This window comes from Symsagittifera roscoffensis, chromosome 9, assembly GCF_963678635.1.
Source record: "Symsagittifera roscoffensis chromosome 9, txSymRosc1.1, whole genome shotgun sequence".
Classification (NCBI taxonomy): domain Eukaryota; kingdom Metazoa; phylum Xenacoelomorpha; order Acoela; family Convolutidae; genus Symsagittifera; species Symsagittifera roscoffensis.
The window spans coordinates 33533935-33551470 of record NC_087070.1 but is presented as its reverse complement, the minus strand read 5'-3'; the positions used below and the strand labels follow the sequence as shown (position 1 = coordinate 33551470).

The 17536-nt window shown below is 33.4% G+C and overlaps 3 protein-coding genes across 9 annotated transcripts in view; 1 reads left to right on the top strand and 2 right to left on the bottom strand.

Moving 5' to 3' along the window:
• LOC134854597 (protein Hook homolog 3-like) overlaps positions 1-17536 on the bottom strand; it is a 377820-nt gene that overhangs the window by 341471 nt on the left and 18813 nt on the right. The gene's annotated exons all lie outside the window — the stretch shown is intronic.
• Positions 1-17536, top strand: part of LOC134854214 (protein O-glucosyltransferase 3-like) — a 72481-nt gene that overhangs the window by 48951 nt on the left and 5994 nt on the right. The gene's annotated exons all lie outside the window — the stretch shown is intronic.
• Positions 5075-17536, bottom strand: part of LOC134854537 (uncharacterized) — a gene marked incomplete in the record, with an annotated part of 16151 nt that continues 3689 nt past the window's right edge. Inside the window, 2 exon segments of the mRNA XM_063870833.1 lie at positions 5075-5363; positions 7752-7802. Of these exon segments, the coding sequence (XP_063726903.1) occupies positions 5356-5363; positions 7752-7802 (59 nt within the window).

Below are 17536 nucleotides of genomic sequence, written 5' to 3'. Positions count from 1 at the left end.
TGCTGAAGCAATGACAACAAAGCTGCTCGTATCAGGGCAAAGTTCTGAATGTTCCGACTACTTTTTAAGGTTTATGGAGCAGTAAAAACTTTTAAAAATTAAATGTAATAAAATAAAGTGAAACTTTTTAAAAAAATAAAAATTTTGAGATTTTTTGTAAAAGTCATACTCCCACACGCCATATAATGTACAAAGTGATAGATTTAGCTCCTAGTAACAGTTCAGTTATGGCAAATAAACTTCTTTCGCCAAGTTTGGAACAATTTCTAAGACGAACTTAATCTCCGCTTACGCGTTAATAGCGCGAAATTTATCGCGTGATAATTTTCACAAATTGGCCGAAATGGCAGTTTTTGAACTCCAATATTTTTTTACAAAAACTGATCGCAGGTGAAATAATTTTTCAATTTTAAGCGCAGGGCAACAATGCCTTTTGATTGATATCAAAAAAAATATTTGTCGAAAAAGGCTAGTTAAAAAGTCGAAATTTGTCTCAAGAAAAAAAACCACCCGAGCACAAATATTCCGTTTTTTTTTCGTTAAGTATTTCAGAAAAAAAACAATGATTTTTCTGGTTTCCTTTTTTTGAGATTACATAGATTTTAAAGATGATTGTTTTTTGTTCCGACTTTCGATACGAAACTAACGGAATATTTGTGCTCGGGGTGGGTTTTTTTTTCTTCAGACAAACTTCGACTTTTTAACTAGCCATTTTTGACGGAATATTTTTATATCATTCAAAAGCTATTGTTGTCCTGAGCTCAAATTTGAAAAGATATTTTACCTGAGCTCATTTTTCGTAAAGTTATGAGGGTTTAAATGTTGTCATTTTGGCCATTTTGACCAATTTGGGACAATTAACGCGCGATATAGTTCGAGCTATTAACGCGTAAGCGGGGATTTAATCCGTCTTAAAAATCGTTCCAAATTGGTTGAAAGAAGCTGTTTTGCCATAATTGATTTGTTACAATGAGCGAAATCTATTGTTTTGTACTTTATATGGCGTGTGGGGGGATTTTCATCAAAAAATTTTCAAATTTTAGAAAAAGTATTTCATTTATTTTATTTCATTTAATTTTTTTGTGTTGTTTATGTTATTACTGCTCCATAAACGTTAAAAGCCATTTGGATCTTTCAGGGGTTTGCCCTGATACGAGCAGTCTTGTTTGTATTATAAAACTGATAAACTCTTGGAATTTTTGCAATTGTAGTTTGGTTATTCTCATCACAAAATTGAGCAATTCAAGTTGTGTTACTAAAGGAAAGTAAATTCTTTTATGGTGGTTAGGATGTCTTAGGATGTTTTAAATTTAATTGCTCATAATGAGTACATTCAAGAAATTTTTCTACAACTCACTTGGCTAAATTAGTAATAAACTGTTCATATGGGCCGACATTTGTCTCAACACATCTCAACGGTCCATCAACATACCAAAAAAACTGATTCACCTGAGAGAAATTTCAGTGACAAAACATAGAAAGTGATGCCAAGTTAACCTTTTGTTTGACATATCAGCCCATTGCTTTGTGTATCAGTCAAAAGATGGCCCATTCATTCTAAATTAGCTATACGTGAATGTCAGAATACATCTTGGAGGCAATCACGATGATTAATAAAAATGGCTAATTTAAGATGGATTGTTCATCATTTTGTCGGGATATATTTATGTTTTTGAAATGTTTAACCTGAAATCACTTTTTTTGCTCTCAAATTAAGGATGGCCTGGGCTCCTCACAAAGAATAAAAATGACAGATGAAATGACCCTCAAAAAGTTTCCTTCAACTCACCTGGCTAAATTAGTGATAAATTGTTCATATGGGCCAAATTTTGCTCAACACGTCTCAATGCTCTATCTCCATGAAAGCACGGATCCAATTTGTTTTTTAGCTATATCCCTGTGTTATATGTGTGAGATGAATTTTGACCCGTCCACCCTGAGTTCATACGTTACCTAATTAGAATGGATGGGTCATCATTTGTCTCACACACACTGCAAGAAGCTGTAACCGTGAAAAAACTGGTCAACATGGCACTTCTCTATAAAACTTTTCTCATGCTACCGTTTTTGATGAGTCTGGAATGAGGAGGGATAATACAATTGGACTGGCTTTGACATGGCTGTTGAGGCCTACTGATAGCTCCTCTGCGATTTGTTTATTTGTTATGTTGATGTAGACGATTGAGATGTGTTGAGACAAATAATGGCCCATGTGAACAATTTTTACCCTAAGCTAGCCAATTGAACCCAAAAAAACTTTTTTGAGGGATATGAAAATCATGAATAATTTCAGGGGCGGATTTAGGCCCCCCCCTCAGGGATTCCACCCCCTGCCGACCCAAAGGGTCCCCCCTTTGATACTTTTTCAGAAATCCGTTTTTGGCTGACCGACCCTAAAATTTTTCTAAAGGCGCCTTTGGCGCCAATATATACTAACTTTGAGGGGGAGCGCGCGCCAAAAAAAACGCGATTTTTTTGTCAACATTTTTCAAAAAGTGCCCAAAAACGGCTTTTTTGAATGTTTTTTCAAAAATTTGCCTGCGGCGTAGAAAAATTAGCCAAAATAGGGGCAAAAAAGTGCTTTGGGAGAGCTCGAAAAATCAATAAGGTCGATCTAAAAAAAAGGTCGTCAATTTTTTTTTGAAAATCCGATCCCCCTCGAGAAAGTCCTAGATCCGCCCCTGAATAATTTGATATTCTCTGTAATTCAAACCAGGAACTTTCATATTTGAGAGCAAAACCAAAAAAGATTTTATTACAATTTATTTTTGGCAACTTGAATGCGTTTATCCTATCAGATCATTGACGAACAAAAAATAATACGAGCCAAAATGTTTTGTCTTTTTTCAGATCAAAATAATCAGTCTTCAAAAAAAAACTGAAATCACTCCCAGAAAAACGATTACAAGCGCCAGAATAAATGTTTATTTTCAGTTCTTTGACTTATAGCTGACAAAAAAAATCTTTGTGATTTTTCTCGACATCAAAAATTCTAGGTGATACTTGCGTGATATATCAAGTTTTTGCTTTTTCATTTTGATTTCTCCGCATATGTATTGTTTTCTGTTTGGTTTCAACAAGCTTTAGTTCAAAGAAACTTTTTCATCAAAATTTGTCTCTGATTGCTGATTTCACTTCAACTTGATTTGCCCTGTTGCTGTTCAATTAACCCAGAATGTTCCAATTACAATTATTTAAGATGAAGAACGTAACAAAACGGGTTGATTCTATTTTTTGATTTTTTGTTTTTTGATTTTCGGTAAATCCATTTTTTGATTTTTCCAAACATTTTTCGATTTTTAACATAGGTTTATAATTGAATTAATATTAAAATAGAAAAACTAAAATTGAATATTATCAACAACCTTCTCTATTAATAAAAATTTTGCAGCCGTTACGTTTTTTATACCTGTTAGGTCAAAGAAGCTTTAAAAAACAGTTTTTCATAGCTGAAAATTAGTTTTTGAAAAAGTTTAATTAAGAGTTTTTTTCACTGTACTTGTTGATTTTTAACTACAATAATTAGGCAAAGAGACAAAGGGTCTGCCTCTCATCGACCAGTTCAGATAATAATTTTTCAGAAAATTTTTAAATCAAAAACCGGTTTTTCTACATTTATCTTGAACTCAAAGTAGAACTCAAAGTTGGCTAATCAGACACTCAAATTCAAATAACATGGTACAGTTTTTTTTTTCATTAGAAAATTCAAGTAGATGAAATTGTGGGCCAAAATTTGTTTATTCTGTTGAAGCCATTTTACATAATTTTCTCGTCGGGGCAAAATTTCCCAAGTTGTTTGAAAGAAAATTATTTTAGACAAAGTTTCACATTTTGGTAATTTCGGCTAATTATTTTATCTGCTAGTTGTTTTGATTGAACTGCCTAAACATGTCGCTTGATTTTGAATGGCTAATTTCAGCCAACCAGATTTAACAGCACAAGTTCTACTCAAGATATGAAAATTTTGATTATGGTCCGTTTTGGGCATAAGACCCCAAACATATGAAATTAATTTGTCTAATTTTTGCTGCTGAGCCAAATTGTGATGTTCTGCGCCGCAGGCAAATGTTTTAAATAAAGTCAAAAAATGTTTGGACTCTTTTTGGAAAAATTTGACCAAAATATTGCGTTTTTTTTTGGCGCGCGCTACCCTTCATTTTTTATATATTGTTTAGAAGTTTTTAGGTTGGTCAGCCGAAAATGGATAGCATAAAATAATAACAAAGAGGGGACCCTTTGGTTTGTGAGGGGATAGAATCCCTAAAATGTGGTCTTAAAACATTCTCTTGACCAAATAATTTTCTTCTAGTCTTTTCATCTGTTTACTTGCAATTTGATGCTTAGTTTTGGCGCCGTCAGAACCCTTGGGTTGCAATGAAATACAAAATTTATTTTAGCCCTGTTATACAAAATTTTGTTTACGCTATTGCTTTACGCGTGCCTTTTTTTCTAACCTAACCCGCAAATAAAAGTGTTCATTAAAAGTGTTCACTTGTGGACCTGTTTGCTATAATCACAATCTATAGCATTGGAATTGTCTTAGAATCTGCTCTCGGGCTTTTCTGTAGCTAGTGTTTGTGATTTTTTAAGCGTCCGTGGCTGAGTGGTTAGCGTGTGAGACTCATATTTTCTAGGTCGCAGTAGGTCGTAGATTAAAGTCCGAGACGTCGCAGAGGTTTTACTAATTCGAGGCTTATTTTTTTAAATTTTTTTTGTCTTTTTAGAACTATAGAGCTGCTTTTTGTCGTGTTCTCGCTAGTGTTTGCGAAATTTAGTTTTGTGAAGAAATCCGCTCTGGATAGAAAATTAGTTTTGTTGCAGCTTCTACTATGTTTGGTCAATAGCTCACTTTTTAGAATCCCGGGTCGCCCATCACAGAAGATAATGCGCAACGATACACATACATGCATGATTTGTATGGAAAATGACAAATCATGGTTAGCACATACATTTGTTTCGAAAACCCTCAAAATAGCTTTTTGGCGGACTAAATTTGTGTAAAAACAATTTCTCATCGTTATGCAAGCTGTTGGTAAGATATGAAAAAAATTCATCATGCAAATCATACGTTGCAACATATATGGTATGACTCAAGCTCAATACAGCAATGTTAAAAATCATGAGGAGGCAATGCTGAATTAAAGATTGTGGTGTCTTTCATTTTTTTCGTTCATTTTAAAGAAATTGATCCCAATTGATAACTTGGCTGATTTTTGGTTGCATCAATTGAGAATCAACAATTAGATGAGCAAACAGGTTCGATAGCTGCTTCTCAACTGCAAATATTTATCTTCCTGGTTCAGTTTAAAAGCCGACTTGATGATCTTGAGTGGATGATATTCTGCAACTGTGGAATTATTCGCCTGAAACGAAAGTTCAAATTAAAAATATAGGAATAGCTGTTGCAGTGCACGTTGCCCAGGTTATTCCGATCAGTGACATGTTGATGCACTGACATCCCAAAATTTTGTGCAATTGTAAAATTGTAATTTCATGGTCCGATGTTTTACCAATTTTAACTATTTCACTGCAGATCAGTTGTGGAAATCTCGGGTTACTTTTCTAAAGATTTTTTTGAAAAGTTCGGCATGGAGAAAGCGATGAGCTGATATCTTGGAAAAGTGATGTTAAAAATGTAGTAGGCTATTAGCTAGTTCAGCACTTTTCATTGCAAATCGAATCAAGATTGAGAAGACTTGAGAATGATTGTTTACTCAAATCCATCACTCGATGATTTGTGAAACCTGATTTTGCAAGAGGGAAAAACAAAGAAATTAAATAATATCATTCAACTTTTTTTTATAAAACAGGATTTCAAACTTTTAGGCAAAAATTGTTGTTTTTTTGTGGTTTTATAAGGCAATCAATTTTTGCGCCACAACTATTTGGTCAATTGATAACAAAAAGAAATTATAGCGATCTTGTTATGTAGCCCAACTATGTATAAAAAGCTATAATCTCCAAAATTCTGTGCTAAACGTTTGAAAACCGCTTTATAGTAATGTTTTTATAGTAAGAGTGACATTTATATCAAAATTTAAAAACTTTAGTATTTTTATAGTAAAAATGTTTTTATCAAAACCCAAAAGATTATACCGTTTTAAACTTTGTTAGGCTATATGAGAGTCTCATCTTCTTTTGGTTTTTTTCAGCAATTGAGTAGTTGTATTGTAGTTCTTGTTTGTCTACAAAAGCTGTTGAATGACCCATTTTCGTGTAAAATATTGGACTGAATTTTGCAAAATAAATTGCACGATATTATTTCTTGTAAAGTTTCGGATACCGAGCCATCTCTTGTTTTATTGTATTGTTTTATTATAGTTATTGACTCAGAACGCGAACAGATAAAAGCAAAACGCTCATTTGAATATAAGTCGGCTCATTTGAATATAAAAGTTTCTTCACTTTATTAAGGGAAAACTTTTGTGAAACTCATTTTGAATATTAAAAAAGACTTCTCCAGTTTAGTGACTTGGCTTATTGATCATTGTATTTGAACATGGATTTGTCGGTTCAGTTTTTGAGGTACCAACAAAAATAAAAGAAGGCTGCTCGTATCAAGACAAAACCCTGAATTTTTTTAGCTGCCTTTCAACCCTTATGGAATGTTGATCACTTTTAGAAAAAACTGACGAAATTTTCAAAAAAAATTTTTTTTTCAAAAGCCATCCCCCTCGCGCTATGTTAAATACAAACTGATACATTTCGAATTGAAATAGGCTAAACAGCATTCATCAATTCAAGTTGGAACAATTACTGAGATGGTTTTAAACTTGGCTCACGCGTTGTTAGCACGAAATATATCGCGCGTTAATTATCCTAAGTTGGCTAATTGGCAATCTTCAAAATCCCACAACTTTAATTTGAGCTTGAGACAATATTATCCACCAGCTGAAGTGAACACAGTTTTACAAAATTCACAGTTGAAAAATTATTTCGCACTTTCTTTGAAACTCGGAACATGTGAAGAGAGATTTAGAATGAGACGCTTTATAATTTATAGAATTTTTTCACTAAAAAAATCATTCGTAATAATCATTCAAAGTATATCAATTGAGTTTATTGTTCCGACTTTCGATACTAAAGTAACGGAATATTTGTGCTCGGGGTGGGTTTTTTTTTCTTCAGACAAATTTCGACTTTTTAACTAGCCATTTTTGACGGATTGTTTAACTATCATTCAAAAGGTGTTAATGCCCTGAGCTTACATTTGAAAAAATATTTCACCTGAGACAATTTTTGTAACTTTATGGGGTTTAAAGATGCCATTTTGGCCAATTTGGGACAATGAACGCGCGATATATTTCGCGCTATTAACGCGTAAGCGGAGAGTTAGTCCGTTTTAAAAATAATTCCAAATTGGTTGAAAGAAGCTTATTTGACATAATTGATTTAATACAAAAGGCGAAATTTATCCTTTTGTTCGTTATATGGCGTGTGGGGGGATGATTTTTGTTAGAAATTTCAAATTTTAGAAGAAAAAAATTTCATTTTTTTTGTTACATTTATTTTTTTTTAGGTTATTACTGCTCCATAGATCTTAAAAGGCAGTCGGAATATTCAGGGCTTCGTCTGATCCGAGCAGTTTTGTTTGAATGTATGATTCAAGTTCGTATTATTTGATAGATGTTAACTTTTTGGTCGTTTCGATGATCTTAACATGGTCATCAAAATGTTTTTGCAAAACGAGACAAAAATTTGAAAAAAGCAGTTGTTTTTTTTTAAATCTTCAAAATGGAAATTCGACTCACTTTTTTTCTGGACCATGCCGCTGCAGTAGAGAATGTCTTTCCAATAGCACCCTGAAACAAACAATTATAATGATGAAGTACAAAATCAAAAATTTTCGGAATTTTTTTCTAGATAAATGATACAAGTCTGAAAAAAAACAACCTCATGCATAATTAAGTTAACACTGAATGAAAAGAAGTCAAAGAAAGAGAAAAAAATTTAAACAATTCAAAAATTTGACCAAAAACAATTAAGTGCGCAGTAACATAGTAAGTCATTTATGTGCAGTGCAATTCAAATGTCATCAATTAATTTCAATTGGCAGTTTGTTATTTAAAAAAACGACAATAACATATAGCGATAAAAGGCGAAAACTTTACTCATCCTTGCAAGCTAAGGTATGAGAACTAAATAATGCTTAACCTGGTTAAATTCTAGAAAATTTTTTCTGGGAAATTTTCTTTCAAAAACAAAGTTGTTTGCAGAAAACTATATCAGAGTTTTTGTAATTTGATATAAATGCATTCATCTCACAAAAGCATTATCGAGTAAAACGAGTTTTTCAGGATCATTTGATTAGATCTTGCGTTAGATAAAAATAAAAATTTAGTAAATTCAGAAAAAATTAATTCTATGCAACTGAAGTCATTTTAATGATGAAAGAGTCTTCTTAACTTCTTGATGAACCCGAAAGATGTTGTTGTTCTATCATATTTGCTCGATAATCCCATATATAATAGGTTTTTTTTGGCGGGTAAGTGGAATATGAAGTTGGAAGATTTTTCACACTACACCTTCATGACTCATTACTAAACCCTAAATAAATCTGGTAAACTGATCTGGTAAGCTTATTTAGTCAGATCACTTTTTTGACTGATTGCATTATTTTTATATGAATCTTAACTCCAGTGTTTCCTACCAATGTTTCCTAAATATGTTGAGCCAAAAATAAAGGGTTGGAGAAGGATTAAACCGTGGACTAAGGAGTTGCCCAACAAATTTGACCAAACGACCTATCCGGTCGGAAATACACTATTTTTTTCGAAATGGAAAAAACTTTCTTATCCACGGAATGGGCCAAGAACTGTTATTGTTATAAGAACAGCGCTAAATCTGCTTAATTTCAGTCAGCCATTTCGTTGCAAACGGAATAAGAAACCCAAAATAACAAATACTTAATTAATTTTCTAAGTATTTAAAAACAAAATTGTGTAAGCTTTTGTTACCGCACAAAGTGAGTCGTTTCTCCATCTGCTCTATGCTCGTAAATAAACGAAAAACCAAATTCGCGAGACTGGAAAAAAGGTACACCCGTAGTCGGGCTTGAATTGTGTTCATTGGATCAATTTGAACTTCCAATCTTTGTTTCACATTAAAAAGACCAAGACTGGATTAAAATGTTCGTGCAGAAAATTTAATACGGTATATCTACTGCATAAACTTTTTAAACAATAATTTAACTCTGCTTTATGCGCTAAGTTGTTCTATCCATCTGCTCTATGATCATCAAATGTCATCGTTTTTTTTAACATGACTAAGACTTGTATAAAATCTTCGCGCAGAGTCTTCAAAACGGCATATCAACTCAATAAAAAATTTGAGAGAAAAAATTACGAATCCGGAAAAAATTAAGAAATATATCGGGAGCGCGGGTTGAGCTGTGTTTAGTGAATCATTTTGAACTTCCGATTTCTATTTAACCTTAAAAGACCCAGACTGGATTGAAATGTTTGCACAGAGTCTTTCAAATGGCATATCACATCTGTAAAGTTTTTAAATCGTAATTCAATTCTGCTCTATGCTCTAATTTGCCCTATCCATCTACTCCATCTGCTTCATCTGCTTCATACGTTTTATCAACTCTTTAAGAAGTTTTGAATCTTAATTTAACTCTGCGGTATGCTTTAAATTGCTCTATCCATCTGCTTTAAGCTTTAACATGAACAAAAAAAACTCGCGAGACTCGAAAAGAAAAAAACGTACAACCGAAGCAGGGCTCCAGTTTTGTTCAGTGGTTCAAACAATTTGAACTTTCGATTTATGTTTAACCTGAAAAAGACCAAGACTGGAAAAACTGTTCGCGCAGAGTCTTTCATATAAAATATCACCTCGATAAATTTTTGAAAGCATAAATTAATACCGCTCTATGTCTAAACTGCTCTATCGACCTGATCTATGCTTTAAAATGAATAAAAAAACTCGCGAGACTCGAAAAGGAAAAAGGTGCAACCGAAGCAGGGCTCCAGTTTTGTTCAGTTATTCAATTTGAACTTTCAATTTCTGTTTAACCTGAAAAAGACCAGGACTGGAATGAAATGCTTGCGCAGAGTATTTCATACAGCATATCAACTCTACAAAAAGTTTTTTAACTTGAGTTTATTCTGCTCTATGCTCTACTTTGCTCCATCCATATGGTCTATGCTCTAAATTGAATTAGATAAAAAAATATTTGCAGACCCGAAAAAAAGGTACAAACAAAGCTGGGCCTGCACTTGCGGTGGTTCAATTTGAGTTCCCGATCCCTGTTTAACATTAAAAAGACAAAGACCTGAAAAAACTGTTCGCGCAGAGTTTTTCAAGCGGTAAATCACCTCTACGCTCTACGCTTTAAAATTAATAAAAAATACTCGCGAGACTCGAAAATGAGAAAGGTACAACCGAAGCAGGGCTCCAGTTTTGTTCAGTGGCTCAATTTGATCTTTCGATTTCTGTTTAACCTGAAACAGACGAGGACTGGAATAAAATATTCGTGCAAGGTCTTTCATACGGCATATCAACACTATAAAATTTTAAATAAAATTTTAATTCTGATCTATGCTCTAAACTGCTCTTTCCATCTGCTCTATACTCTTAAGTGAATGAAAACGAACTCTCAAAAACAAATTCTTTTTCATTCACTTAAATGCATAGAGCAGACGGACTAAGATTATGGAGCAACAAGAGTTTCAAAAATGAAAAAGGTTGACCCGAAGCCGGGCTTCAGGTTTGATTAGTGGTCCAATCTGAGTTTTTGATTTCTGTTTAACCTGAAAAAGACCAGGACTTGAACAAAATGTTGGCGTAGAGTCTTTCATACAGTATATCAATTCTACAAAGATTTTAAAGTTTAATTTAGTTCTGCTCTATGCTCCATTTTGCTCTATGCTCTAAAAAATTCTCTAGACCCGAAAAAGAGGTATAACTGAAGCCGGGCTTTTTTTCTGTGGATCAACTTGATTTTTCCATTTCTATTAAATCTTAAAAAGACCAAGACTGGAATAAAATGCTCGCGGAGTCTTTTTTATGGTATAGCAACTCTATTAGGTTTGTAAAGCAAGTTTTAACTCTGCTTCATGCTCTAACTTGCTCTATTCATCTGATCCATGCTCTAGATTGAATGAAAAAATTTCTCCGAGACACGGAAGAGAAAAAGGTTCACCCGATTCCGTTCTTCAGTTTTGTTCAGTGGTTCAATCTATGCTTTCGATTTCTGTTTAACCTGAAAAAGCCCAGGATTGGAATAAAATGTTTGCGCAGTCTTTCATGCGGTATATTATTTCTACAAAGTTTTCAAAGCAAGATTTATATCTATTTTATGCTCTAAATTCTTCTATCCATCTGCTCTATGCTCAAGTTCGAATGAAAAAAAAAATTGCGAGATCGTAAAAAAGATTAAAAAATACACCCGGTATTGATATTTGTGCATTGAATCAATCTTATTTTTTGGTATCCGTTCAACTCAAAAAAGAACAAAACTCGAACAAAACAGTTCGTCCAGTCTTTCATACGGCATATTACCTCTGTCAAATTCTTCTAAAGCATAATTTATTTCTACTCTAAGCTCTAAATTAGTATATTTATTTGATCTATGCTCTAATTTGAAAGGAAAAAGGCGAGACTGGAAAAAAGATATAACTGAAGCCGGGCTTAAGTTTTTTTTCTGTGGATCAATCTGATTTTCCAATTTCTATTTAACCTTAAAAAGACCAAGATTAGAGTAAAATGCTCGCGGAGTCTTTTTTATAGTATAGCAACTCTATTAGGTTTGTAAAGCCAGTTTTAACTCTGCTTCATGCTCTAACTTGCTCTATTCATCTGATCCATGCTCTAAATTGAAAAAAAAATCTCCGAGACACGAAAAGGAAAAAGGTACACCCGATTCCGGACTTCAGTTTTGTTCAGTGGCTCAATCTAAGCTTTCGATTTCTGTTTAACTTGAAAAAGATCAGGATTGGAATAAAATGTTTGCGCAGAATCTTTCATGCGTTATATTAGTTCTACAAAATTTTTAAAACAAGATTTATATCTATTTTATGCTCTAAATGGCTTTATTTATCTGCTCTATGATCAAGTTCGAATGAAAAAAAACTTTTGCGAGACCGTGAAAAGAAAGTAAAAAACACACCCGGTATTGATATTTGTGCATTGAATCAATCTTATTTTCTGGTTTCCGTTCAAGTCAAAAAAGAACAAAACTTGTATAAACCGTTCGTGCAGAGTCTTTCATACGGCTTATTACCTCTGTCAAAATCTTATAAAGCTTAATTTAATTCTACTCTAAGCTCTAAAATAGTCTATTTATATGATCTATTCTCTAATTTGAAAGGAAAAAGGCGAGACTGCAAAAAAGGTATAACTGAAGCCGGGCTTAATTTTTTTTCTGTGGATTAATCTGATTTTCTGATTTCTGTTTACCCTTAAAAAGATCAAGACTGGAATAAATATTTCGCGCAGAGACTTTCATACGGTATATCGTCTCTAAAATTTTTAAAAGAATTGTTTTTTCTGCCCTCTGCTCTAAATTGCTATAACCATCTACTCTATGCTCTAAACTGAATGAAAAAAAACTTGCGAGACCCCAAAAAAGTACAACTGACGTCGGGCTTAAGTTTTGTTCGGTGGATCATTTTGATTTTTCGATTTCTGTTTAACCTTAAAAAGATCAAGACTGGAAAATATTGTTCCCTCAGAGTCTTTCATACGGCATATCAACTCTATAAAAAATTTTCAAAGCATAATTTAGTTCTGCTCTATGATCTAAATAGCTATATTCATCGGCTCTATGCTCATTTTGAAGTGAAATTTTTTTTGCGGTACCAAAAAAAAACGAAAAATACACCCGGAATTGGGCTTGAGGTTTGCTCAGTTTGCACAGAGCCTCTCATACGGTATATACATTCCAAAAAGATTTTGAACCTTTTTAAAATTTTGCTCTATACTCTAAATTGCTCTATTTATCTGCTCTATGCTCTTATTTCAAAATAAAAGTTTGCGGGACCGTAAATAATGAAAAACTACCCCCGGAACGGTGCTTGAGTTTTGCTCAGTGGAGCAACCTGATTTTTGGATTTCTGGTTAACCTTTAAAAGTTCAAGACTGAAATAAAATTTGCCAAGCAGTTTTTCACTCGATATATCATCTCTGTAAAAATCTTAAAGCATCATTCTTCCCAATGCTCTAAAGTGCTATTTACATCTGCTCTATGCTGTAAACTGATTGAAAACAAAATTGCGAGACCCAAAAAAGGTACAACTAAAGCCGGGCTTGAGTCCTGTTCGGTGGATCAATTTGAGTTTCCGATATCTGTTCAACCTCAAAAAGATTGAACATTGGAATAAATTGTTCGCGCAAAGTGTTTCATACGTCAGATCGACTCAATAAAAAACATTTAAAACTTTTATTTAATTCTCCTTGATGCACTAAAAACCTCTTTCTATCTGGTCTATGCTCAATTGGGAACAAAATTTTTTTTGCTTGACCGTAAAAGGTAAACCCGAAGCCGGATTTATGCTTTGTTCAGCGGATCAATTTGAAGTCTTGACCTTTGTTTAACCTTAAGAAGACAAAAAAGGGAACTAAATTTAGGCGCAGAGTCTTTCATACAGTATATAAACTCTTTAAAGAATTTGAAGCACTTTTTAATTTTGCTCTATGCTCCATACTGCTCTATTCGTCTGCTCTTTGCTCTTTTCTCAAATCAATCTGCCGGACCGTAAATAACGAATAAAAACACTCGAAGCGATGCTTGAGCTTTGCTCAGTGGATCAATGTAAAGTCATGAACTTTTTCAAAATTAAGGACTGAATTTAAATGTTTGCGCAGAGTCTTTCATACTGTAAATCAACTCTATAAAGATTTGGAGCCATAATTTATTTCTGCTCCAAATTGCTCTATTATCTATCTGCTCTATGCTCTAACTTGAAAGAAAAAAATATGCGGAACTGTAAAAATTGAAAAAAATCACCAGGAGCGGGGCTTGAGTTTTGCTCAGTTGATCAATCTAAATTTCCGATCTCTGTTCAACCTTTAGGACATCAGGACTGAAAAAACATTCCTCGAGCAGAGTATTTTACTCGATATATCATCTCTATTAAAATTTTAAAACATAACTTTTCTCTGCTCTAAGCTGTAATTTACTCTATTCATCTGCTCTATGCTCCAATTTCGAAGAAAAAAATTTGCGCGACCAGAGAAATTGAAAAGTACAAACAGAGTGGGACTTGAGTTTTGCTCAGTGGACCAACTTGAAGTCTTGACCTTTATTTAACCTTGAAATGATCAATACTGGAAAATAATGCTCGCGGAGAGTCTTTGATACAATTTCTATGAAAAACTCAAAGTATTTTTTATTTCTGCTCTATGCTGTAAGTTTTGATATTCATCTGCTCTATGCTCTAATTTAAATGGAAATCGAATGGCGAAACTGAAAAAAATGAAAAAGTACAGATGGAGCCAGGCTTGAGCTTTGCTCAGTGGATCAATGTAAAATCATGACCTTTGTTTAAAGTTAAAAAGACCAAGACTGAATTGAAATGTTTGCGTAGAGTCTTTCATACTGTATATCAACTCTATAAAGATTTGAAAGCATAATTTAATTCTGCTTTTGCTCTAAAGTGCTCTATTCATCTGCTCTATGCTCTAATTACAAAGAAAAAAAATTTCGGGACCGGAAAAAATGAAAAGTACACCCATAGTGGGTATTGATTTTTGTTCGATAGATCTATTTGAAGTTCCGACTTTTGTTTACCCTTGAAAAGATCAAGACTGGAATACTTTTTTCGCGCAGAAACTCACACGGTATATCATCTCTTATGATACTTTTAAAAGATATTTTTATTCTTCCCTATGCTCTAAAGTGCTATATACATCTGCTCTATGCTCTAAACTGAGTGAAAGAAAATTGCGAGAACCAAAAACGGTACCATTAAAGTCCGGCTTGAGTTCTGTTTGGTGGATCAATTTTAGTTACCGATATCTGTTTAACCTTAAAAAGATGAAGATTGGAATAAATTGTTCGCGCAAAAAGTTTCATACGGCATATCAACTCTATAAATTTTTTTTAAAGCATTATTTAATTCTGCTCTGTGCACTAAAAACCTCTATCTAGCTGGTCTATACTCAATTGGGAGTGAAAATAATTTTGCGTGACCGGAGAAGATAGAACCGAAGCAGTGTTTGAGTTTTGTTCAGTAGATTAATTTGAAGTCTTGACATTTGCTTTATCTTATGAAGACCAAGACTGGAAAAAAATGTGGCCACAGAGTTTGTCATACAGTATATAAAATCTATAAAGACTTTGAAGCATTTTTTATTTTTGCTCCATGCTCTAAATTGCTCTATTCAACTGCTCTATGCTCTTTTTTTATAACGAAAAATTGCGGGACCGTAAATAATAAAAAAGTACACTCGAAGCGGGGCTTGAGTTTTGCTCAATGGATCAAGGTAAAGTCATGGCCTTTTTTTAAACTTAAAAAGACAAAGACCAAGACTGGATTGAAATGTTTGCGCAGAGTATTTCATACTGTATATCAACTCTTTAAAGATTTGAAAGCATAATTTATTTCTGTTTTTTGCTCCAAATTGCTCTATTCATCTGCTCTCTGCTCTAACTTGAAAGAAAAAATATGCGGGACCACAAAAATTGAAAAGTTTCTACCGGAGTGGGGCTCGAGTTTTGCTCAAATGATCAATCTAGTTCTGCGATTTCTGTACAACCTTAAAAAGATCAAGACTGAAATAAATTTCTCGCGCAGCGTCTTTTACTCGATATATCATCTCTATAAAAACTTTAAAGCTTAATTTATATCTGATCTAGCTGTAAATTACTCTATTCATCTGTTCTACGCTCCAATTTTGAGGAAAAAAAGTTTGTGGGACGAGAAAAATGAAAAAGTACACCCGGAATGGGACTTGAGTTTTGCACAAAGTATCAAATCGAAGTCTTGACGTTTGTTTAACCTTAAAATGATCAAAACTGGAAAAAATGTTCGCGCAGAGTCTTTGATACGGTATATAAATTCTATGAAATTTTTGAAGCATTATTGATTTCTGCTCTATGCTGTAAGTTTTGCCATTCATCTGCTCCACGCTCTAATTTCAAAGAAAAAACTGAGGGGCCGGAAAAAATGAGAAAAAAAACACCCAGAGCGGGGTTTGTGCACAGTGGATCAAAGTAAAGTCATGACCTTTGTTTAAAATTAAAAAGATCAAGACTGGGTTGAAAGGTTTGCGTAGAGTTTTTCATACTGTTTATCAACTCTATAAAGATTTGAAAGCACACTTTAATTCTGCTATTTGCTCTAAACTGCTCTTCTCTTCATCTGTATTATGCTCTAATTTCAGAGAAAAAAAATGAGGCACCGTAAAAATAAAAAAATTTCATCCGGAGCGGGGCTTGAGTTCTGCTCAGTGGATCAATCTAATTTTCCAATTTCTGTTTAACCTCTAAAAGATCAAGTCTGAAATAAATTGCTCGCGCCGAGTCTTTCACTCTGTATATTATCTCGTTAAAAAACTTACAGCGTAATTTAGTTCTGCTCTGTACTCTAAAATGCTCTATTCATCTGCTCTGTGCTCTAATAACAAAAAAAAATTTTGCAAGACCGGAAAAAATGAAACTTACACCCGTAACTGGCATTGAGTTTTGTTCGGTGGATCATTTCTGATGTTCGGATTTTTGTTTACCATTAAAAAAATTGGAATACTTTTTTCACGCAGAGACTCACACGGTATATCATCTCAATAGTTTTTTAAAAGATACTTTTATTATTCCCTATGCTTCAAAGTGCTATATACATCTGCTCTATGCTCTAAGCTGAGTGAAAAAAATATTACGAGACCCGACAAAAGTAGAACTAAAGCCGGGCTTGAGTTCTGTTCGGTGGATCAATTTGAGTTTCCGATATCTGTTTAAACTTGAAAAGATGAAGATTGGAATAAATTATTCGCGCAAAGTCTTTCATACGGCATATCAAATCTATAAAAAAAAATTTAAAGCCTTATTTAATCCTGATCTATGCTCTAAATTTTTTTAATTCACCTGCTCTGTGCTCTAATTTACATAAAAATAAAATGGCGAGACTGGAAAAAATGAAAAAAACTTACAAGGAGCCAGGCTTGAAATTTGTTCATTGAATCAATCTGATTTTCCGATTTCTGTTTAAACTTAAAAAGATCAAGACGGGAAAAAATTGTTTGCGCTTAGTATTTCAATCGTATATCAATTCAATAAAATTTGAAAACTTAGTCTAATTGAACTCTATGCTCTAAATTGCTCTATAAATCTGCTCTATGCTTTAAATTGAATGATAAACAAATTTCGCGAGGCCGGAAATAATGAAAAAGATTCAACCGAAGCCGTCTTGTGTTTTGTTCAAAAGATCAATTTGAATAATCTAATTCTGTTTAACTTTAAAAAGATCAAGACTGGAACAAAATGATCGCAAAGAGTCTTTCGTACGGTATAACAATTCTATAAAAAATTTAAGGCATAATTTAATTTAAGTTTTTTTTTGTATAATAGAAGGCACGAAGACAAAAACGATCA